The sequence below is a fragment of the Medicago truncatula genome, chromosome 8, assembly GCF_003473485.1.
Source record: "Medicago truncatula cultivar Jemalong A17 chromosome 8, MtrunA17r5.0-ANR, whole genome shotgun sequence".
Taxonomy (NCBI): domain Eukaryota; kingdom Viridiplantae; phylum Streptophyta; class Magnoliopsida; order Fabales; family Fabaceae; genus Medicago; species Medicago truncatula.
Window position 1 is genome coordinate 2,111,946 of NC_053049.1, and position 21,809 is coordinate 2,133,754.

Here is a 21,809-nt window from a genome sequence, read left to right on the forward strand (position 1 = left end):
AATTAACCAAAAACTAAATTAAACTGGTTAACTCAACCGAACCGTATCCAAATTAATTGAACCATTTCACAATAATCAAACCGAACCATTATTATGCAAAACAACGTAACTTTATTAAGATATCTTTTCAGAACAACTTATTTTATGCATAACAATTGATTACGATCTCTTTTCAAAGCAACTTATATTTTTTCAGAACAACTTATTTTATGCAAAACAACTTATTACAATATCTTTTCAAAACAACTTGTTGTTTTATGCAAAACAGTATATTACGATATCTTTTAAAAAAAAGGCTTATTTTATGCAAAAACAACTTAGTACAATCTCTTTTTAAAAAATAAATTATTCAAAAAAGTTTATTTTAAGAAAAATAGTTTATTACGATCTCTTTTTAAAAAACAACTTATTCATAACAGCTTATTTTTTATGAATAAGTTATTTTCTAAAAAGAGACCGTACTAAGTTGTTTGACATATAAAATACATATATTTTATGAATAAGCATCCCAAATTTAATAATTATTCTTTTAAAAAGTCAACCATTATAATTTTCAATGTATTTAATGGGGAGGAGAATAAAAAGAATTGGGCTCATGCTAGATTGAAATACACTATTGTTTAGAGCGATTCTAATTAACTATCAAGTGTTATAATGCAATATATATGCTATTATAACTTTATATTATTTCTTGTCAAAAAAAAACTTTATATTATTTAGTATGTTGTTCGTATTTTGTTAGATAAACTTACAATACCATGTCTCTGAAACCCTAGATTTTTAATATGTGCATGTAACTTTAATTTGATGAATTACATATTATTTAGTATGTTGTTCGTATTTTGTTGGCCAAATACCTCCTCGAGTTCTTTAAGTTTCATGTTTGTTTTATACAGGTCCTTTAAGTTTTTAAGGTTTCAGATAAGTCCTTTAAGTTTCGAGTTTGTTTCGGATAGGTCCTGTAAGTTTCTAAGGTTTTAGATCGGTCATTTAAGTTTCGAGTTTGTATCAGATAGGTCCTTTCTATCAACCTACGTTAAGCCAAAGTTGATATGTCTGTTAAGCCAAAGTTGATCTGGTTGGGGAAAAAATTGATGCCAAGTGTCAGAGAGAACCACCTCACCCACTTAACGGACATATCAGCTTTGGCTTAACGGACAGAATAACTTTGACTTAACGGAGGTTGACAGAAATGACCTATCTGAAACAAACTCGAAACGTAAATGACTTATCTGAAACTTTAGAAACTTAAAGGACCTATCTGAAACAAACGTAAAACTTAAAGGACTCAGGGAGGTATTTGGCCTATTTTGTTTGATAAACTCGCAATAATACTGTCTCTCTGAAACCCTAGATTGTTAATATGTGCATGTGACTTTAATTTCATGAATTACATGTTGCAATTATACCTAGTCAATTTAATTTGGCATGCAGCTGTGGTACATCCATTTGCAGAACACATAGCTTACTTTTTGCTATTCGCCATTCCATTATACACAACAGCAATTACAAACACAGCATCCTTTGCTGGTTATCTTGCTTACATTGATTTCATGAATAATTTGGGTCACTGTAATTTTGAGTTCATTCCTAAGAAAGTCTTCTCCATCTTTCCATTCCTCAAGTATACCATGTATACATCATCGTAAGTATCCATCCAACTCTTAATACCTTTATCGAATTTTTATATCGTTCAATGCATTGTTCAATATAAAAATATTGAACCATGTATACACCATCGTAAGTATCCAACTCTTACAAATATCAATGCATTGAACCACTAAGTTGTTTGACATAAAATACATATATTTTATGAATAAGCTGTTTTTTTAAAAAGAGATCGTACTAAGTAGTTTTGCATAAAATAAGTTGTTTTCAAAAGAGATCCTAATAAACTGTTTGGCATAAAATAAACTGTTTTTTAAAAATTGATCGTACTAAACTGTTTTGCAAAAGTGATATGTTTTGAATCATGTTTTTTTTTTAAAAAAAAAAACAGATTGTAATAAGTTGTTTTGAAGAAATAAAATATTTAGCTTTTAATTTTTTTTAATAAAAGTGGTTTTGGTTCGGTTTGGTTTGACGGAGCCAATTGCCACCCGTACAATTAAATTCACAAAAGGATAAAAAAATACATTTTGGTTCAAAATTTTGGTTTTGATTCGGTTCAGTTTGGTTCATACATAATCAGCTGGTTCGATTTTTCCAAACTATTTCAATAATTCGTTTTGGTTCGGTTTTTATGGTTAATCGAACCATGCCCACCCCTATCGGTAGATATGCAAAATTTATTTGTTATTGTAGAATTATTTTTGGGAATTTATTAGGCTGATGAACTAGAATTCTTCTCCTTACATGATGAAGTTAACATGCTTTTTTGCATTTTTAAATTAGAAATATAATTGATCCAATGAATAGGTATTCATAATTCCTTTGACTTATTATTTTTGTGAGTTATGTGTAGATACTAACGGGGCATTATATAGCATTATTTAAAGGAACACTAATTGGGCATGAGAAAACGACTCATGTATTGTGGCCATTTATGAAACTTCACGTCTCTCCATATGGCGATGCTAATTAACTTTCGCTTGAAGACATTGTTAGTTAGCATTATATATGTTGCTTATAATTAGTCTCTGTTTATCTCATCTCCCTCATTAATTACTGTTTCATCATCTTTGTTTGGACACTCCTTTTAATTTGGTGTTACTTATCACATTCTTTTTATTCAGTGCTTGCTATATCATACGGTTTGAGTAATCTTTGTGAGAGACTAATTTGAGTATTATACATTCATCACAAGTTCACAACATGCATGCACATATATTACAGCCATAACCTCTCATTCTCTTACTAATTAAACATGTTTTATTTTATATGTATCATACGCCATAAAGGCTAGTACAGGAGAAATGTCTAAATTGGAGCAATCCAATTACACGTACAATAGCCATATATTTTACACCTTGCTGATAATACCTGAACCATGTTGATAAATTACTAAAATATATACTTATTTAAGATATGCTTAATAGACTATAATTCAATCAATGGGATGACTAATCTTCAATGGTCTAAACCCATGTTGAAGACTTGCTTGCCATATTTTGTCAATGCTAAACATCACTTCTCCACATTCATGAACGTCCCAACCTTCCAAAGCGTGCAATATTCCAGCAATACGCCATGCACTCATGACTCTTCTTGGAAGCCAATTCTGTTGCATATACAAAATATCAAATTAATTATATAAATAACTAAATATTTTAGTCTCATGTTTTCTCGATATAACTTTACATCTTCACTTGAAATCTTGGAGACTATATTGTTTCATGTTTTGACTAAATATCTAGTCGTGACATTGAGGTTTTGATGTTTTTGTTACTGCAGTTATGGTCACATCGACGGTATTTCACTACATGTTTTTTGTAAAATCGAAGATCATGTTGTGACCACGATTTATAACATCGCAATATATACAAGGTTGTCTTCTTATGTTTTCTTCATTTAACCAATTCTTAAATAATTTAGTAGTTTATTATTCACATTTTGATTTCTAAGAGTGTAAAATGGAAGTGTAAATATTTACTAACCTCACAAGAGTGGACATTGGCTAAATTAGGGGGAGTTATCATGGCTGGTGTGCTAAGATAGAAGCAATCTTTTCGAAATTTCTTTGGAGGGAATTGGGAAAATGGTACGAACAATGATCCTTTTGGTGCCTTTTTTTGTTCTACCTCCTCACATTGATCTCCAACTAGCCATATCTGCAAATTCAAATAAACTTTTCAATTTTGATACCATCTTTTAAGTAAACCAAAAGCATTAGTACTGTATTATTTTTTGTTTGTTGAAACTTTGAAACAAAATAAAGATATGATTATGTAATTGTTAGAACTTATAAAAGATTTACCTTAGCAGAATTTGATCCTGGGAAAACCAAATTCTTTTGGGATTTCGAGGATAGCCGTAACTGAAGATTCTCATGATCATCTCTATACATTGTTGTAACCTGAAAGAAAGAAGAAAAAAAAAAGAAGCAATTTTTGTTAATCTAGATTGTTTTAAAAAATTGTTCTATTAAAATTTCTAACAATTCTATTGAAAATTTTAGAAATGAATGAAAATGTTTAACAAATTGATAAAATTAACCGTACCTTGGTACCCCTTTCACATAAAGCATTAACTATGGCATATGAAACCTTGTCAAGTCTACCACAAAGAAAAACTTGATTTTCTTCTTTTGGAATGCTATTAAGAACAATAGCCACAACCAAACTACTGCCATCAACAATCTTCATCTTAAGTTGGGGATACCTTTTGATGTATAGTTCACCATATCTATTGAGCAAGTCTCCCTGCATTCATTGAACATATATATATATATATATATGTATTATCTCATTAAGTCATTGCTCAATAAGCTATACAATTTAGTCCCTTAAGCTTTTTCTTTTCATTTAATTTTGATCACTTGTGTTACAAACCATTTAATACTTTAGTTGCTTAAGTTACAAATATTAAGATATTTTAATCCCTTATTTGAAGGACCCAAGTGCCCAAATTTTGTAACTTAAAAAGATCAAAGCATTTCATATTGTAAGTTAAGTCACCAAAATGAAACAAAAATAATTTAAAAGACCAAATTGTCTAACATTGTGATCTAATGGACCAAAATGAAACAAAAAATAAACTCAAGGGACAAAGTGAAATCTAAAATTAACATCTAATTTAGGCAAAAAAAAAAAATTATATGCATTGACAATATAAAATAATTTTACACAAACTTTCCATCGACCCGTAGGTCTTTTAGAATAAAATATTATAACATCTAAATGGTGATATATATCTTATTTAATGTTTGTGTAAAATTATTTTATCTTGTCAATGCATATAATTTTTTACACAAACACTATAAAATTAGAGGACTCACCTGGTTTGAAAGACCTAAACTTAAAACCTTAACTTTGCTCAACTCAGCTTCAAGTATTGCTTCTTCTATAAGTTTATTCAATGTTTCTCTTTGCCATTTAAAAAGATACTACAAAAGTTTAAACAAAAACAATATCATTCAATGTTAATATAATTTTACTTCTTAAAAATAAAAATTATTAATATTATAGTCCTCAAAACTTACTTGAACATGGAATCTTGGAATAACCCATGATTGCAAATTGAGCATATTAAAAGAGTTCCTCTCAAGAACAAATGTTTTGCCATAAAACCAAGTGACAAGAACAGACCAAAAAGTGAAAGGCCACATGAAATAAAGGTACCATTCAGAAGATTGGGGTGAGGAGGCTAAGGAAGAAAATCCCAATCTTAGTTGATATATGGATTCAGGAGTTGTAAGGTGTGTCAAATGTACCACATCTGGTGTACCTTCTTCTTTCTTCAATGAATTTTCATATAATGTGTCTGAAGCCTTGTCAACAGTTCCATAGATGTAATCATAAATTGGCATGAATAGTGAATAATTAGTCCGAAATTGTGTATGATGCAATGAGTGGAACCTGTCACATAGCATATATTTAGTTATTCTCTTTAATTTTGAGTTTAATAATACTCAAATTATAAGAAAAAAATGGTTAAATTACACATATTAAAAAAGGTAATTGATCACATTTAATCTATGCCCTAATAAAAAATAAATAAGTACTCCATTGTCTAATTATCCTCTATATCTAATAAATTTGGTAATTGAAAATATAAATATTACATTAAATAAAGGATATTTTAGAAATACTTAAAAGTGAAGTTTTTTTTTTTTTTGAAATAAAAAAGTGAAGTTATTAAGATGTGAGTTAATTTTGTTTATATTCCATTTCAAAAATGAAATTATATATCTTTTCTTATATATATTTGTTACAGAGGGGTATATTATAACTCGGAAAAAAGTTTCATCTAGACATTTTACCACTTTTTTTTTTAGTTGTTACAGTTGATTACTTTGTTGCATTATAATATGATTTAAAATAAATGTATAATCATATATCGAAAGTTTTTCATCGCAAATTGAGTCTAACTCATATTTATAAAACCTAAACCATTCGTAAACTCATACTTATAAAACCATTTGTAAAGCAAAGAATATCTGATCTAATTTTTTTTCAATACATCATCTTACGACCAACACGACTAACTTGATGCGTGCATATAAATGATAAATGACCTGATCATTATGCTCTGATACAATGTTAAATTGAGTCTAACTCATATCTTTATTATACTTCTAAGATGGGGAGTACATCCTCTTAGTTTTTTCCCGATCCAAATCGTTACTATCAATAAATTCTTCATCAACTAACTCGTTACATCTAGTTGGGGAAAGATTTGGAGGTTTTCCATTATTGATGCAAACTTTAAAGCAATAGAACTCACCTAGTTTTTTACCTTCATAATTAATCTGTTGGGTATTAATAACAACATACGTACTATGACTTTATTTCATAGGGACCACTATACCAAAGTACTCTGGGTTGGCAATGTACAAGCTGCCTAACTTAATGTATACATCAAAGAAAGCTACATTTCTATGATATACTCTAGGTGTTGCAACTGTTTTTGTTATCCATATTAAATACTTACACTAAAGATTCAATTTGATAGTTTACAATTTTCTTCAAACCCAACTTAACTCATGACAAAAAAAATATCTAAATTAATCTCTTGTATTTTTATATAAAGATGAATTATGTTCTTTATTATTATGAATCAAAATTAACTGTGATATAATATAAATAAATAGTTAAAAATAATTTTATGAAATTGCAGTAAAATAGTAAAAAAAAAGTTATAAACAAAAATTCGATAAAGGTATTAAGAGTTGGATACTTACGATGGTGTATACATGGTATACTTGAGGAATGGAAAGATGGAGAAGACTTTCTTAGGAATGAACTCAAAATTACAGTGACCCAAATTATTCATGAAATCAATGTAAGCAAGATAACCAGCAAAGGATGCTATGGATGCTGTGTTTGTAATTGCTGTTGTGTATAATGGAATGGCGAATAGCAAAAAGTAAGCTATGTGTTCTGCAAATGGATGTACCACAGCTGCATGCCAAATTAAATTGACTATATTAGTATGATTGCAACATGTAATTCATGAAATTAAAGTCACATGCACATATTAACAATCTAGGGTTTCAGAGAGACAGTATTATTGCGAGTTTATCAAACAAAATAGGCTAAATACCTCCACGAGTCCTTTAAGTTTTACGTTTGTTTCAGATAGGTCCTTTAAGTTTCTAAAGTTTCAGATAAGTCATTTACGTTTCGAGTTTGTTTCAGATAGGTCATTTCTGTCAACCTCCGTTAAGTCAAAGTTATTATGTCCGTTAAGCCAAAGCTGATATGTCCGTTAAGTGGGTGAGGTGGTTCTCTCTGACACTTGGCATCAATTTTTTCCCCAACCAGATCAACTTTGGCTTAACATACATATCAACTTTGGCTTAACGGAGGTTGATAGAAAGGACCTATCTGATACAAACTCGAAATTTAAATGACCGATCTGAAACCTTAGAAACTAACAGGACCTATCCGAAACAAACTCGAAACTGAAAGGACTTATCTGAAACCTTAAAAGCTTAAAGGACCTGTATAAAACAAACATGAAACTTAAAGGACTCGAGGAGGTATTTGGCCAACAAAATACGAACAACATGCTAAATAATATGTAATTCATCAAATTAAAGTTACATGCACATATTAAAAATCTAGGGTTTCAGAGACATAGTATTGTAAGTTTATCTAACAAAATACGAACAACATACTAAATAATATAAGTTATAATAGTATATATATATATTGCATTATAACTTGATAGGTTAATTAGAATCGCTCTAAACATCTACATATAGTGTATTTCAGTCTAGCATGAGCCCAATTCTTTTTATTCTCCTCCCCATTATATTGCTACTATTTTGGATAGAATGAAATGAGTTACATTTGCTTAAATAAAAAACCACTTGATAGTTGGTACTAGTTTTTTATTTAACTAAATTTTTTAAATTACAAGTTATTGTTTAAAATTCAATTTTCATCTCATCTTTAATTTTTGTTCATTCAATTTGGTTTTAAAAAGTCATTGAATATTTTAATTAAACAAATCAACTATCTAGTTCATGTACATGTTTTGGCAGATTCTACACCCACTAACATTTATATATCTGTTTTATTTAGATTATTTTTAGGAAAATGTTATCGAGTGCACCCGGGACAATCTTTAAGCACTTTAAATGGTAAGTTTTAAATGAAAAGTTGTGTATTAAATACATTAAAAATTGTAATGATTAACTTTTTAAAAGAATAATTATTAAATTTGGGATGCTTAAAGAGTGCCACGGGAAAACTCGTTAACAAGACCCATATCTTTATTAAATATGTGAGAAAAGAAAATTTAATTGTGGTGGAGTTCATGTGTGAATTTGAAATTTTGTTGATTTAGGGGCCATGCTGATTTACACTATTTCATTTATTGATGTCCACATTATTAATTTCTCACCTACTCATCTTTATTTCCATATTATTGGGAGGTGGTAAAATGAAATTAAAATAAAAAACAAAAAATAGGATAAACTCACAAGTTATTGGTTCTGTAACAATGGAAGAATGATGATGAGAATGATATCTAGAATAGAGGAAATGATGATGAAGTGCTCTGTGTAACCAATAGTAAAGAAACTCCACTGGTCCACTATGTAAAAGAATTGTCATAACCACACCACTTGTTCTCCATATGGGCAATTTCTGAGACTCTGGAACCAGCCATTGACCAATATAAAATATCAATGCATTGAACAATATTTGATCATCCCTACACAAAGAAAATTAAATATTAATCAATTTCATACCTTAATTTAATATTTGATCATTAATATATTCATTCAAATTGATGTACTCCATGTATATTTATATATATGTCTTTAATTTGGAAATTTTATATTAGGGTGAAATTATAGGTAATGAAAATATGCATAAACTTAAATATAAACTAAAGCTATGTTTGGATACGAGTTTTCCAAGACAATATCGCGTCTAAATACACCTTCACCGCTAAAAGCATGAAGCTATTATATACAGCTTATGTGTTACCGTGATTTTAAACGTGAGTTTGGGTAAAAGAGATGTCAATCCAAACAGACACTAAGTATTAATTATGGTGTCGAATGTAACAAAAATAAAAGGTGTTGTGACATTTGTCATTTTAAAAAAAGTAATTCGTACCAATTGCTTTCTCGATCAACTTGTTCAAACTCGATTGCCTTGTCGACGATTCTGTTTTTTCCTTTGGCGGTTCGATGGCGAGATAAAGAGATCCAAACTTGGTCATGTAGCATCCTCACCATCATATATGGGAAGATGAGGAAGTTACTAAGGTCCTTTTCCTCTGGACTATTCACAATGAAATTGTATGTGCTCTTTGCTATGAATGGTGTCAAAATCACCCACTGCATTGTATCATCCATTTTTTCAAACAAACAATTAACAATAATACAAGTTATATACTATTTTAGTTTCTATAACAATTCATAGGAATTAAATCATGCATGGTTGCTTATATTATGCTTTATATGATATAAGAGTTTGATGATAGATTAATAATTGAAATTATGCAATAAGAATATATATGATGATAATAATAACTATGAAACCTTGAATCTCCCAAGAGGTGTCCATGGCCAATCAGTAAGTATGCCAGGTTTGGACGCCATTTTTATGCCAAGAAAGGGTATAAGAGAGAGTCAAAGGATTGTGTGCATGATCTTGTAACCAAGTCTATCTATTTATAATATTTGTTTGCTACCTACCTGCGCCTTTAAGATAACTCTTGGGGAATTTTTTTTATGTTTATTCTATATATAAATTTTACACTTAAATGACACTTATCACTATGGGTGGGTATGGTTCGGTTCAAGATGAAAACTGAACCGAACTGAATTGTTTGTTAAATTTAAAATAATTGAACCGAATCGAACTGTTTGCATTTTAAATTGAACCGAACTGTTTTAAACCGATCTGAACTGTTCCAAACTGTTATAACTCGTAAATTGAAAAAAATATATAAATAAAAACAACCAAAATCGAATTTTAATTACCGAACTGTTTCAGTTCAATTTCAAAATTATTAATAATGGTTCAGTTTTTTTGGTTTGGTTCGGTTCAACATTTCAGTTTGGTTTTTTGGTTTCTTTGCCCACCATCACTAATTAATTTATCAGGGATGTGTTGTAATTTTTTTATTAGGGGTGAAATGTTGACCGTAAAAATTGGATGGGGTAACAAGTTTTCAAAATAAAAATAAAAATTGAACTCTACTTTTTTTAAAGAAGCTAAACTAATCCATCAAATTGATACCGAAGAGAATCGAAAATGAGACATTGAGGAGGAGGAACACACCAAAAGTCTAAGTTAACATCACTAGAGGAACCCTAGTTGGTTAACTCTTGACTTTTCTATTGTTGCATGCATAAATGTCATTTTTTCATTTTAAGCTGATTATTTTATAGACATTTTTTTGTCGATTTCGTAAAATGTAGAGAACTTCTATATCGATCGATTTTCAAACAGTTTCATAATTGATTTCAATTTAGTTTTTTTTTGTTAAAAACAAATCTTTAGTGTGAAGGAGTGAGGAAATATCGTAAAATGTAGAGAACTTCTATACTGATCGATTTTCAAACAGTTTCATAACTGATTCAATTTAGTTTTTTTGTTAAAAACAAATCTTTAGTGTGAAGGAGCGGGGGAATACGAAGTTCAAATCCCAATTCCTACGTATTAATGTCTATAGAGATACCTCCAAACCTTAATCTTTCAAAAAAAGTCCAAATATGGTTCTTATGTTTTTTTTTTTTAATAAAATTGGAAATTTATAATAGTAAAAATGGAAAAGCAAAATGTAGTGTTTTTAAAATTTAGTAAAAATAATAAGATTTCCTCTCTTTTTATATGCACATATTAAAATTTATTATTTTTCATTTGCCAATGCATTTCTACCAACAAATGTCGACTAAAATAAAGACAATAACGATCAAATAATTGAAAGTACCAGTGAACTTTCTTTGTCCCGAACATTCAACAATAAAAAATAATGTATATTTGTCTTTAGTAATTTCATTAGAAAAGAAAGAAAAAAAAAAGCAATATTTCATCCCCTTTTAAATGGCAAATTCTATGGTACACTCAATATATTTGAGTGTACCGGTACACCCACTCTTTAAATTAATAATTAAATAAGTTGTTTTTTGAAGAAAAATATTTTATTTTTTTTATCATTTATAATTATAATAACTAAATCTTATTCATAAAAAATGTCAACAAAATAAAATTATTATTTTTTGAATTTTTATCACTCATAATCGAGAACATTCATTATTTTTTATGATAATATGTAAAAAAAAATTATATAATTCTTATAAACAATGAAATGATGTTCTATAAAATATAAATATTGACAAATAGCTATTTATTACATAAAAAATGATCGTTAATTTACAAAATTATGAAGCAGGAGTACCGGTACACCTCACTTTGTGAGTGTACCATAGAAGTTCCCCTTTTAAATATAAGGAAAATAAAGGAAAGTTAACTTTTATTTATAAAAAATGATACTTGTATATTTGTACAATCATTTTTTAATAACTTTTGTGACAACTCTCTCATACTTTCATTGTATTCTCTCTCTCTCTCTCTCTCTCTCTCTCTCTCTCTCTCTCTCTCTCTCTCTAACGCTTGTTTGTTGTGACTTCCGCTCTTAGCGTGCTTCTCCATTCATTTCCATCTCTAACCACAATGAATATTTATGTTCTCAATTAGTGCTTATCGCTTTTGCTTCCTCGACCCTACTTGGAATCCTAAGAGAGCAAATTCGTGTCATTGCATGTTTTTCTCCGATGGATCATCCTCCACCTAATCTAACACCTATATATCTCACTATTATGGTTGTCGTCTCAATTGCTGAAATGACATCTGATCGACCCCCACAAAAGCCACAATGGCAACACGATGGTATAATTACTTCATCTTTACCTGGTTTGAGATATAATGTTTTTTTCGTTGTTTTTATGACTTCCTATATTTCCAAAAAAATGCCTATGGCGATTATCAACAAATTTTGCATCCTCCTAGCTTCACAAATGACTTGTCAACATGTGGTAGATTGGTCATCTCAAAGACCACCAAAGCTGATTTGAGCGAACATCTACATATATATTTTTTAATAGTTGGATGAAATCAAGGACTGTAGATCTCAAGTTATTAGTGAAATTTTGTCATTTGTGTAAGAAATTAATTTGGTTGTTACGACTAGAATTTTGGTGTGTAAATACCCTATTGGCTTCCAAAATTTATGTGTTATCAATGTGTATCTAACTAGCTTAATCACTTATACAAATCTCAAGTTGTGGATGGAGATGGTGACAATCCATAATGCTTTGAATCTTATCATTCCTATTTGAGCATTTGAATTAATCAAATTTATATTTTATGTAAGCAAATAGGCTTCACGTATTGAAGATGAAGTGGCGCGTAACAAAAGTTCAATGAGAATAATGCAGATTTGGCATCTAGTGTCGGATTGACTCGAATTATACCTTTTTGGAAAGCTCCGAAGCTCACAAGCATTACACATCGCTTCACCATGATGTACGGGTGAATTTAGCCATTCGAAGTCATTTGATGGCCAAAAACTGTATTTTTATTATTTTCTGTTTTATTTCAGTTTGTTATTTTTCGGCCCATTAGGATTTGTTATTTCCCTAGTATTTAAACATAACTTTCGTAGTCTAAGATGCAGTTTTTCATTCAATAAAATCATGGAGAACTTTTCTCAATTTTAGTAGATTCCGAAAACCCTTATTTTACAAGTTTGTCGCTTGCAACTTGTTTGTTTATCTTTTAAGTTTTACGCTTGCTAATCCTGCGTCAATTTTAGCGTAAAAACAAAGGAAAATAACCTATACCGGATAATGACTAAATGAATATACATAGAAAGGAAGAGTTAAATCATTTTAATAGTTCAGAGTCCCATTTTGCACTTTCACCCTTCAAACTACCTGACATCTAAATAAATATCTGGGAACAAGATATAGGAAATAAATTGTTGAACCACTTAGCATAGTAGTACTGCAAATGTGATAAGGATAACTAAGTGGTCCAAATCCCCTTTTGCCCACTTGAATCATCAATACATGTCATAGATTATAGAAATGGAATATGTTAACACAATTATAGAAATGGCAAGAATATTCAATTTAGGTTCTCATCAGTTTGCATGAAATCCAATTTTACGATATGCTTGTTTTCATTACAACTTTACAAGTGTGACTAGACTATCATTTTATGCAGATGAGATTATGCCCTCCTTGTGGGATTGGATTATCTACCGTCACTAACTATACTATATACATTTTCACACTGAATAACTATGTGACCGTTCAATCTAAATCGAAAGGTTTAGATCTCAAACAAAACTTGATTTCCTTTTAAAAATAAAATCTTTGAGCTTGATATCTAAACCGTAGTCATTAAATATATTAAGAGTACACCTAGTAACAACGGGAAATCTTGATCTCCCCTGAAGAAAAAGGAGTCTTGATCTCTTCTATGTACACCTAGTAATATCATTGAATTTTTATTCTCTTTTAATTTGTTTCATTTTTTGTGCGTGTCCAAATCTTTTTAATTTAGGGTTATGATCATAGAAAACTTTCAATACAATGTGCCCACAAAAAACACATAAAGGGTGACAACTAGCTCCTTTTTTAAACAGAGTAGTTTTTAAGCAGTATCTTGAACTTCGAATATGACAAACATAAATGAATAAAAAAACCTTGATATTTAAAAAGAAATGGAGAAAACTATTATCGTCGTTAATAAATGCAATAGAAAATGAACCTGGTTTTTTTAGTGGTAAAAAGACATGTCCACGGTTCGGTAGTTATAGTTCAAAATCCAATGGCGTAGAGGAAAAAAGCTTAGATGGGCGGTTAAACTATATAGCAGCGTTTTAAAACCACAGATTTTGATAACAATAGCAGCGGTTTAAAATCATACTCTTTGATAACAATGACAACAATGGTTAAAAGTATTGTTAGGGAGTAACATCAAAACTTTTTTTTTTTAGGGAAACTTCAAAAGTGTTATCTATCTATAATATAATAATGACTATGATTTTGTTTTAGTTTTACCAATTGTTAGTAAAAACCATGGTCATATAGGAATACACAACGCCTCACACTAACGAAAACTGTTGTCAGAAGACAACAATTGTTTTACTTTGGGCATTGCCATAGATCAAAACAATTTAATTGGTGAGCCCACATGATCATTAGTGAAGTTAACATTTTCTAGTGAAACATATTTTGAGGGTTGTTTTGAGAATTTTAATGTTAACAAAATTTGTCTGTAATTGCTTAAACGTTTAGAAGTGTCAAAATAAAATGAAATAGTATATCAGTCAAACAATAGATATCTTTTGAATATCTTATTTCTACCGGTATGTAACAGATAAACTCGTTTGTGGTAGCTAAATATATATTATCGAGGGATCGAATAAAATTATATTTTGGGTTAACCAAAGTTACTCCATCGTTACACATAACTTCACCATTGCATATGAGTCATAAAGGAACGCTCGTTGTCGAAACTCGTAAGTATCTTTAATAAGAGATGAATGTAAGTATTTTTTATACGTTACTCGTAAGTATCTTTAGTGAAAAATAAATGTAAATGTATTTTATACTCTAAAGTTTTTTTTTTGCGTTGAGCTGGGGGCAACAATATTCTCTCACCCACAATTTTTTTTGAGAAAATAAATAAAATAAATAAACACAGATATTTTTCTTATAATTGAATCAGGTGCAATTAAAATAGCAACATATTCAATGCTGTGGCCAAACATTAGTATGATTTATCCAATAACATAACCAACTGAAGGTAATACTTTCACATACAATTAATATATCTGAATACAACACAGCATTTCTGGTAAAGGGTCATCAATGCTCCCTTGAAACGTGGCAAAGGGATCATCCATTTGCAAATGAATGAATTCTGGACAGCTCATGTTTTGATTTCATATACTTTGCAAAGTTAATATGAGGTCCTAAGTCTACATCAGACAGTTGTGGAAGGTGATTGTGTAATTAAGTATATATGTTCATTTCAATGAATACCAATCTCATTTCTGGGTCAGGAGACAGTTATGTTAGTTTTTATTTTTATTTTTATTTAATGCTCGAATCTTATACTTATGCTTAAAACTTTTTTCTTAACAAACTAACCAACTAAGTTGCACCTTCTTGAGACATTATCTCCATGCATATATGTAAAATCAATATTTCCTAATTACAAAAATGTATTAGTTAAAGTTTTACAAACATCTTAAGCATACTTAAGAACTAGAAATACATCGTTATGTCTTACCGACATCACACTATATCAGCATCCCAACAAAGTGGGGATGAAATTGGAAGTGTGTTTGTCGAGCAAGAGTTTTTAATTAAATGGAGCTCACAACTAGGAAAAGTAAAATTAGGGACGAAATTAGTGACGGAAAAAATAAAATCCTTCACAAATTCTTTGATCACAAAATTTAGTGACAGAATTAAAAGACTTGTTATGTTTCTTTCTTAATAATAAAAGAAAAATATTGAAAATATGTATACTCTCTCATATCTCGAATATAATAAACAGCAAAAAAGTCTTATATTGGTAAAAAAATATTAGCAAAAATTAACTTAGTTCTCAAAATATTAGCAAAATATTAATCCCAAAATACCTAGGATTAATTTATATTCTATTTTTTCAATATTCTCATTGAACAAGTTCTCATGAACGATAATTTCGAAATTAAAATTGTTTTTATTTTTTTGAAAAAACCGAAGGAAAACAACATTTCCTTAAGCTGCAAACCAACTCATCAACTACTTCTACACATTAATATAAAAACTGTTTAGTCAATTTTTTTAATAGTGAAAAGGATAATGTTACGTATCAAAGATGAGCTACCATTAGTGGTATCAAACTCTTGTCAAAAAAAAATTAGTGGTATCAAATTAGAATGTTTTTAGAGAATCATTATACGTATGAACATTGGTGTGTTGCTAAAATCAACTCTTAATCACCAATAACGTTGGATTTAGCGAAACAACGCTAATTCTTCGAAACGTGGCATGCTACGTCCAAATCTGCTGTTGAGGATATTTGACAACTTTGAATATATATGATTCATTGTTTGATAGAAAATGACTTCTTCTATGTTAAAAAAAAAATCCACTAGGGTTTATTGTGAAAGAAACACTCTCAAGACTTTGACAAAAGCTCACCAAATATGGTGTAGACAGGGTATCCAATGAGGAGAGGTGCTACTCGTGTTGTTACTTAGAACCAAACACTAATATATGTCAATAAAAAAAAATCAATCAATGAGTGTTGGGAATTCAAGTTTCCAAATTCTAACACCTTTGCAATAGTGCCTTTGGCAGGCAATGCCTTCCAAACATTATGAATTCTGTGTTTTCAATCTCACATGAATAAGTTTTGAATTATGTTTTTAGAACATAATTCTCCATGAGTCTCATGTTATAAACACTTGTAGCAATTTTCACTAATATTATTTAGAAAAGGCTTATTGATGTGTTTAGCCCTTGCAATTAGGCGGCATTTAAAAATTCGTCTCTGTAATTGCTAATCCTGGCATTTTAACCCTGCAATTGTTAATCGTTTAAAATTTCGTCCCTCTCCCCACTTAATCACTGCCACGCCACATGAAATTCCAAATTTACCCCTGGGTTTCCAATTCTTTCTTCAATATTTTGTCCTCTTCTTAAGGGCAAAATTGGAATTTCATGTGTGACAGTGATTGCCACGTCATCAAATTAGTGATGTGGAAGTGATTAATTTGGTCAAAGGATCAAATTTTAAACGATTAACAATTGCAGGGTTAAAATGCCAGGATTAGCAATTACAGGGACGAATTTTTAAATGCCGCCTAATTGCAAGGGCTAAACACATCAATAAGCCTTTAGAAAATTTGGTAGTGAAATTAATGTGAATATTAACTATTTGTTGTTGTGAATTCGTTGCAAAAATCACACCAATATAAACTTGATGTGTGAGCAAATAAAACCAAACAATCAAATCAAGCAGGTGACAAATAAATTCAAACAAAAATAAACAGCAAGAGGAGAGAGAAAGAGAGCAGCTCTCCGTTCCACAATAATGATATGAGTTTCTTTACAAAGAGATGTTGAGGGTTACAAGAATTAGTCTTCAAACCTAATTCTACCCAAGTCCTAATCTCTTCATGTGACCAAGAGACTCAATCCTAACAGTGTTTTGTTCAACGTGAATCAAAACAATCTCAACCGTAGTGTTTGTTGCCAAGAGAAATTCTCTATAAACCCTAGTTTGTATGTTGGCTTCTAAACCATGTTTTCTACACACATATTCATCTGATACAAGGTTTATATTTATAGTGAAAGCTGATAAGTGCTAGAAAGTAGTATTTCAAATGATTATTTACGACACGTTTGTTACTTATTTCACAAGTTATTCAGGAAAAAGCCGAGAGAAAAGTGATTATTGACCTATTACGCTTTATTCATCTTACTCTACCCATTTGTGCAGGAATTGAGTGCCAAAACATCAAGCAAGGACCAAAAAGAACAAAAGTGGGCAAAAGCTACTTCGCCTGGCGAGCAGAAATTCCGCCAGGCGAAATATTTCACCAGGCGAGACAAATGGCGAGCAGTTCTAGAGAGTTGGAAAAACAGGACAAGAACACTTCGCCATGGCGAGCAGAAATTCCGCCGGGCGAAAAAAGGCGGTTTCATCTGATCAGAGTGACGTGGCAGAAACCCACTGGCAAAGACAGCTCATTTCGCCAGGCGAAAAGTCACTTTTCAGCATATGTATAAAAGCTCATTTCCCTCATTTCAGAGAGAATCATCATAACATAAGCCACTTTAGGAAGAGAGAAAACAGGGGAAACATAGAGAGACCATTAAGGAGCAAGGGGCACAAGGATTGAAGGGATTCACAAGATCATTGAGACATCATGGCTTGCTTCTATTCCATCTCTTCTTTTCTCCTTGTAAGGTTACCATGACAATGAGTAGCTAAACTCTTTTTGTTGGGATTAAATGTAGTTAACTCTATTAGTATGCATTCCTTTTGATTTGGATGTTGTGTGATTCTAAATTATCTTAAGATATTGATGTTATTCTTGCTTTTTATTTCTATCCTATGAGTTTGAATTGTTATTGAAAAATACCTTTGAATCTAGTTTAGAATAGCTTCTATCAATGCTTAGGTTCTAGACATAGAACGTAGGTTTGATAATCACTTTGAATATTGGAACTCAACGCTTTTGTATCCTTGAATATTAGTTTGGGAAATCAACTATACAACGATACAATCGACTATTGGAAAGTTTAATAGTTTGGGAAATCGACGATTAAACGGTTCAATAGAAATCACGACATCATTTGAATACCAATGATGTTGTTGAGCAGTATGTGATAATATCGATTGATGGTTGGAATCTGCAACACTAATTCGAGAATATGTATGAGTAGGTTGATGAAGTTTAATCCCAACATAATCATTTCCCTGTTAACTCTCATATCTCTTACAAGTCCGTAGTTTTATAGTTCATGAAACAAAACAATATTGAATCCTTAGCTCAGAACGATACCGATTGTTGAACGGCTTAGAATATCGCACTAGTCCCTATGGAGACGATAACAAAAATACTTACTTTTGATACTACATAAAAAGCATCCCTAAAAAAATTGGAACAAAAGAGGCCCAAGAAAAAACTGTTTTATTTTTCTGCTGCTGCGACAATTTGGGCGCCGATTTTGACCATTCGGCCCCCGTAAAATATCGAATCAAATGTCTTCAAAAACAGGCGAAATTTGGGCCCCAGATAGCACCATTCGGTCCCCAATTTTGACTTTCCAGCAAACTTTAATTTCTTCAATTTTGAGTCACTTTCAACATTTATATTTCAAGATCAATTACTAAGTAATAATAATGAGTATTTGAAACAATTTAATATACATCTAAGAGGAGTACTTTAAGAAGATGATTATAATTAGAGACATATATATATAGTGAAAACTACACTACTCATCAACAAAATATATGGTTAGTGAATCAAAATCGTTTTGGGTTAATAGGTCTTTACCTCCTTGTAATATAGGTCACTTTTGGTTTTGCCCTCAGTAAATTTTTTTTTTTGGATTTGGTCCTTGTAAAATTTTTTTGTTTTGGAAAACTCCCCTAGATCAGCTGACTGTGCATTTATGCTGATGTGGCATTTTGTGTCACCTTTTTCGGATGACGTGGCATACTGACTATATAATTATTTTTATTTTTTTATTGGGTACACGTGGCATTTATGATTTTTTTTTAAAAATTCTTAAAAAATATTATAAAAAATAAAATAAATTCTGGAAAAATAAAAATATTAATAAAAATGATTAAAAACAAAAATAATTATGGGAAAATAAATAAAATTTATAAAAATCTGGAAAAATTTAAAAATTCTAGTAAAATCTAGAAAATTTAATAAAAAAAATCTGGAAAAATAAATAAAAATAAATATATATCGAAATTTTCAAAAAAATTATTAAGAAAAATCTGAATTAAATTAAAATTAAAAAAAAAACGAAATTCTATTAAAAAATTAATATATATATCGAAATTCAATTCTTCATGATCTAATGTTATGTTTTTTTAATTATGAATATACTTTCCAATATTTTGATTTTCTGTATAACAAATAAAAAAACAAACTTTTTAATTTCGAAAGAAAAATATGAACTTTCATTTTTAATTCTATTTTTATTAGATTCATAAATTTTGAAATATTTTAAGTTGCTGAATTTTTTATTTTTTTATAAATTAAAACTTCTTAATTTTGAAAAAAAAAATATGATTTTTTTTTTATTTTTCCAGAATTTATAAATTTTTCCTCTATTGAAAATAATATGGATATATGAATTTTTTGAAATATATTTATTTTATTTTATTAAATTTTCTATATTTTTTTTTCATTTTACCAGAATTTTTAAATTATTCCAGAATTTTTTTTACTAAATTTTCTATATTTTTTCATTAACCAGATTTTTATTAATTTTTCCATAATTATTTTCTTTTTTTTAATCATTTTTATTTTTCTAAAATTTATTTCATTTTTTATAATATTTTTTTCGTTTTTTAAGAATTTTTTTAAAAAAAAAAATCATTAATGCCACATGTACCCTATAAAAAAAATAATTATACAGTCAGCGTGTCACGTCATCCAACAAAGGTGAGAAGCATGCCACATCAGCAAAAATGCACAGTCAGCTGGTCTAGGGGGTTTTCCAAAACAAAAAAATTTTACAAGGATCGAATCCAATTTTTTTTTTATTTACAGGGGGCAAAACCAAAAGTGACCTATAATACAGGGGGTAAAGACCTATTAACCCAATCATTTATTCATCTATTTATGTTAATAACATAGACAGTGAAATCAGTTAAAAAAACATAAATAGTGAAAGACAAATATATGATTTTGACAAATCTATGGTTTTGATTGATGTTGATTTAGATTGGTAAACTCGATCCACCTTTATTGATAGGTAAAATAATAATTTGTTTATTCTTTATTTTAAGGGAAATGCTAACCGGTGCCCGGTTAAAAATAATAAAAAGGGAATTATATGTTAATTATTGTATTGAAAATTGTTTAATTAATGCATAAATAAGTCAATAAAACTTCCTTTTATTGTAAGAATTTTCTTTTTTTATATGCTTAACGAGTGCTCCGGAGGCACCGGTTAGTATGACCCTTATTTTAAAGAGTATATGGAAGAAAGGTGTAGTAAATAATAAGATTAAGAATTTCAAATTTTTTGATATAAATGAGGGCTAAAATGCCCAAAAAAGAGAGAACCACGAGAAATTCAAACGAGAGGTGGAGACGTACTACATAAATAAATGAAATACAAATCAGAAATCAAAGTCAGACATAACTCAAAGCTTTACATCAGCAGCCCTAAACAACACAAATTAGGTAGACCATCTTGGACATTGATTAGTTTCACAATACAAATGATACATCTTTACCGACCAAACAAATACTCTATCCGTTCTAAAATGAGTGTTGTTTTAACTAATTTTTTTTTCTTTTAAAATGAATGTAACTTGCACTTTTTAATGCAGAATTATTATTTTATTTTCAATTGTACCCTCTAATTGATACACTACTTCTAAAACATTACGCCAATAGTCAGTGGCGGAGTCCGGATTATTATAAAGCCTGGGTAAAAAAAATTTGCAACACATTTATAGGGGGTTTACATAAGAAATTGTAAGTAAAAAATCTAAAGAAATTACCTAATATATAGGGGTTTATATAAGAAATTCAGCATGATTTACATAAGAAATTGCAAAAAAATTAGGTCTGAGTCCGGACAACTTCCCGAGCTCGCCGGGCCTTAAAACTGCCACTGCCAATAGTAATTAAGGCTAGTTTAGTAAAATTGTCATGTTTTTTGACATCATTATTACATTTATTAATTTATGTATAAGAATTTTAAACGACACTCATTTTTAAAAGATTAGCGGTAAAAAAACACAAAATCTTTTGCACAACAAATCTACATTCAATTCTAAAGCATATTCTAAAGCATATTTGCAACAATTAAAGAATCCAGATGCAATTCTAAAGCTCAAACACCCAAATTCCTTACATACCTCAAACCTTCATATACACAAACCAATTTCTTTTCCGAATTTTTCATG

At 29.7% G+C, this 21,809-nt stretch overlaps 1 protein-coding gene across 1 annotated transcript; it reads right to left on the minus strand.

The window, feature by feature from the left end:
* Positions 1–2,827: 2,827 nt before the first annotated feature.
* Positions 2,828–9,819, minus strand: LOC11430404 (very-long-chain aldehyde decarbonylase CER1). Its single transcript, XM_003626786.4, has 10 exons — positions 9,662–9,819; positions 9,234–9,457; positions 8,591–8,823; positions 6,842–7,061; positions 5,141–5,516; positions 4,937–5,044; positions 4,161–4,361; positions 3,917–4,015; positions 3,597–3,770; positions 2,828–3,220 (listed from the first exon to the last, which is right to left on the minus strand). The coding sequence occupies exons 1-10, from the start codon at positions 9,719–9,721 to the stop codon at positions 3,047–3,049; spliced, it is 1,869 nt and encodes a 622-aa protein (XP_003626834.1). The 5' UTR covers positions 9,722–9,819; the 3' UTR covers positions 2,828–3,046.
* Between the last annotated feature and the right edge of the window lie 11,990 nt (positions 9,820–21,809).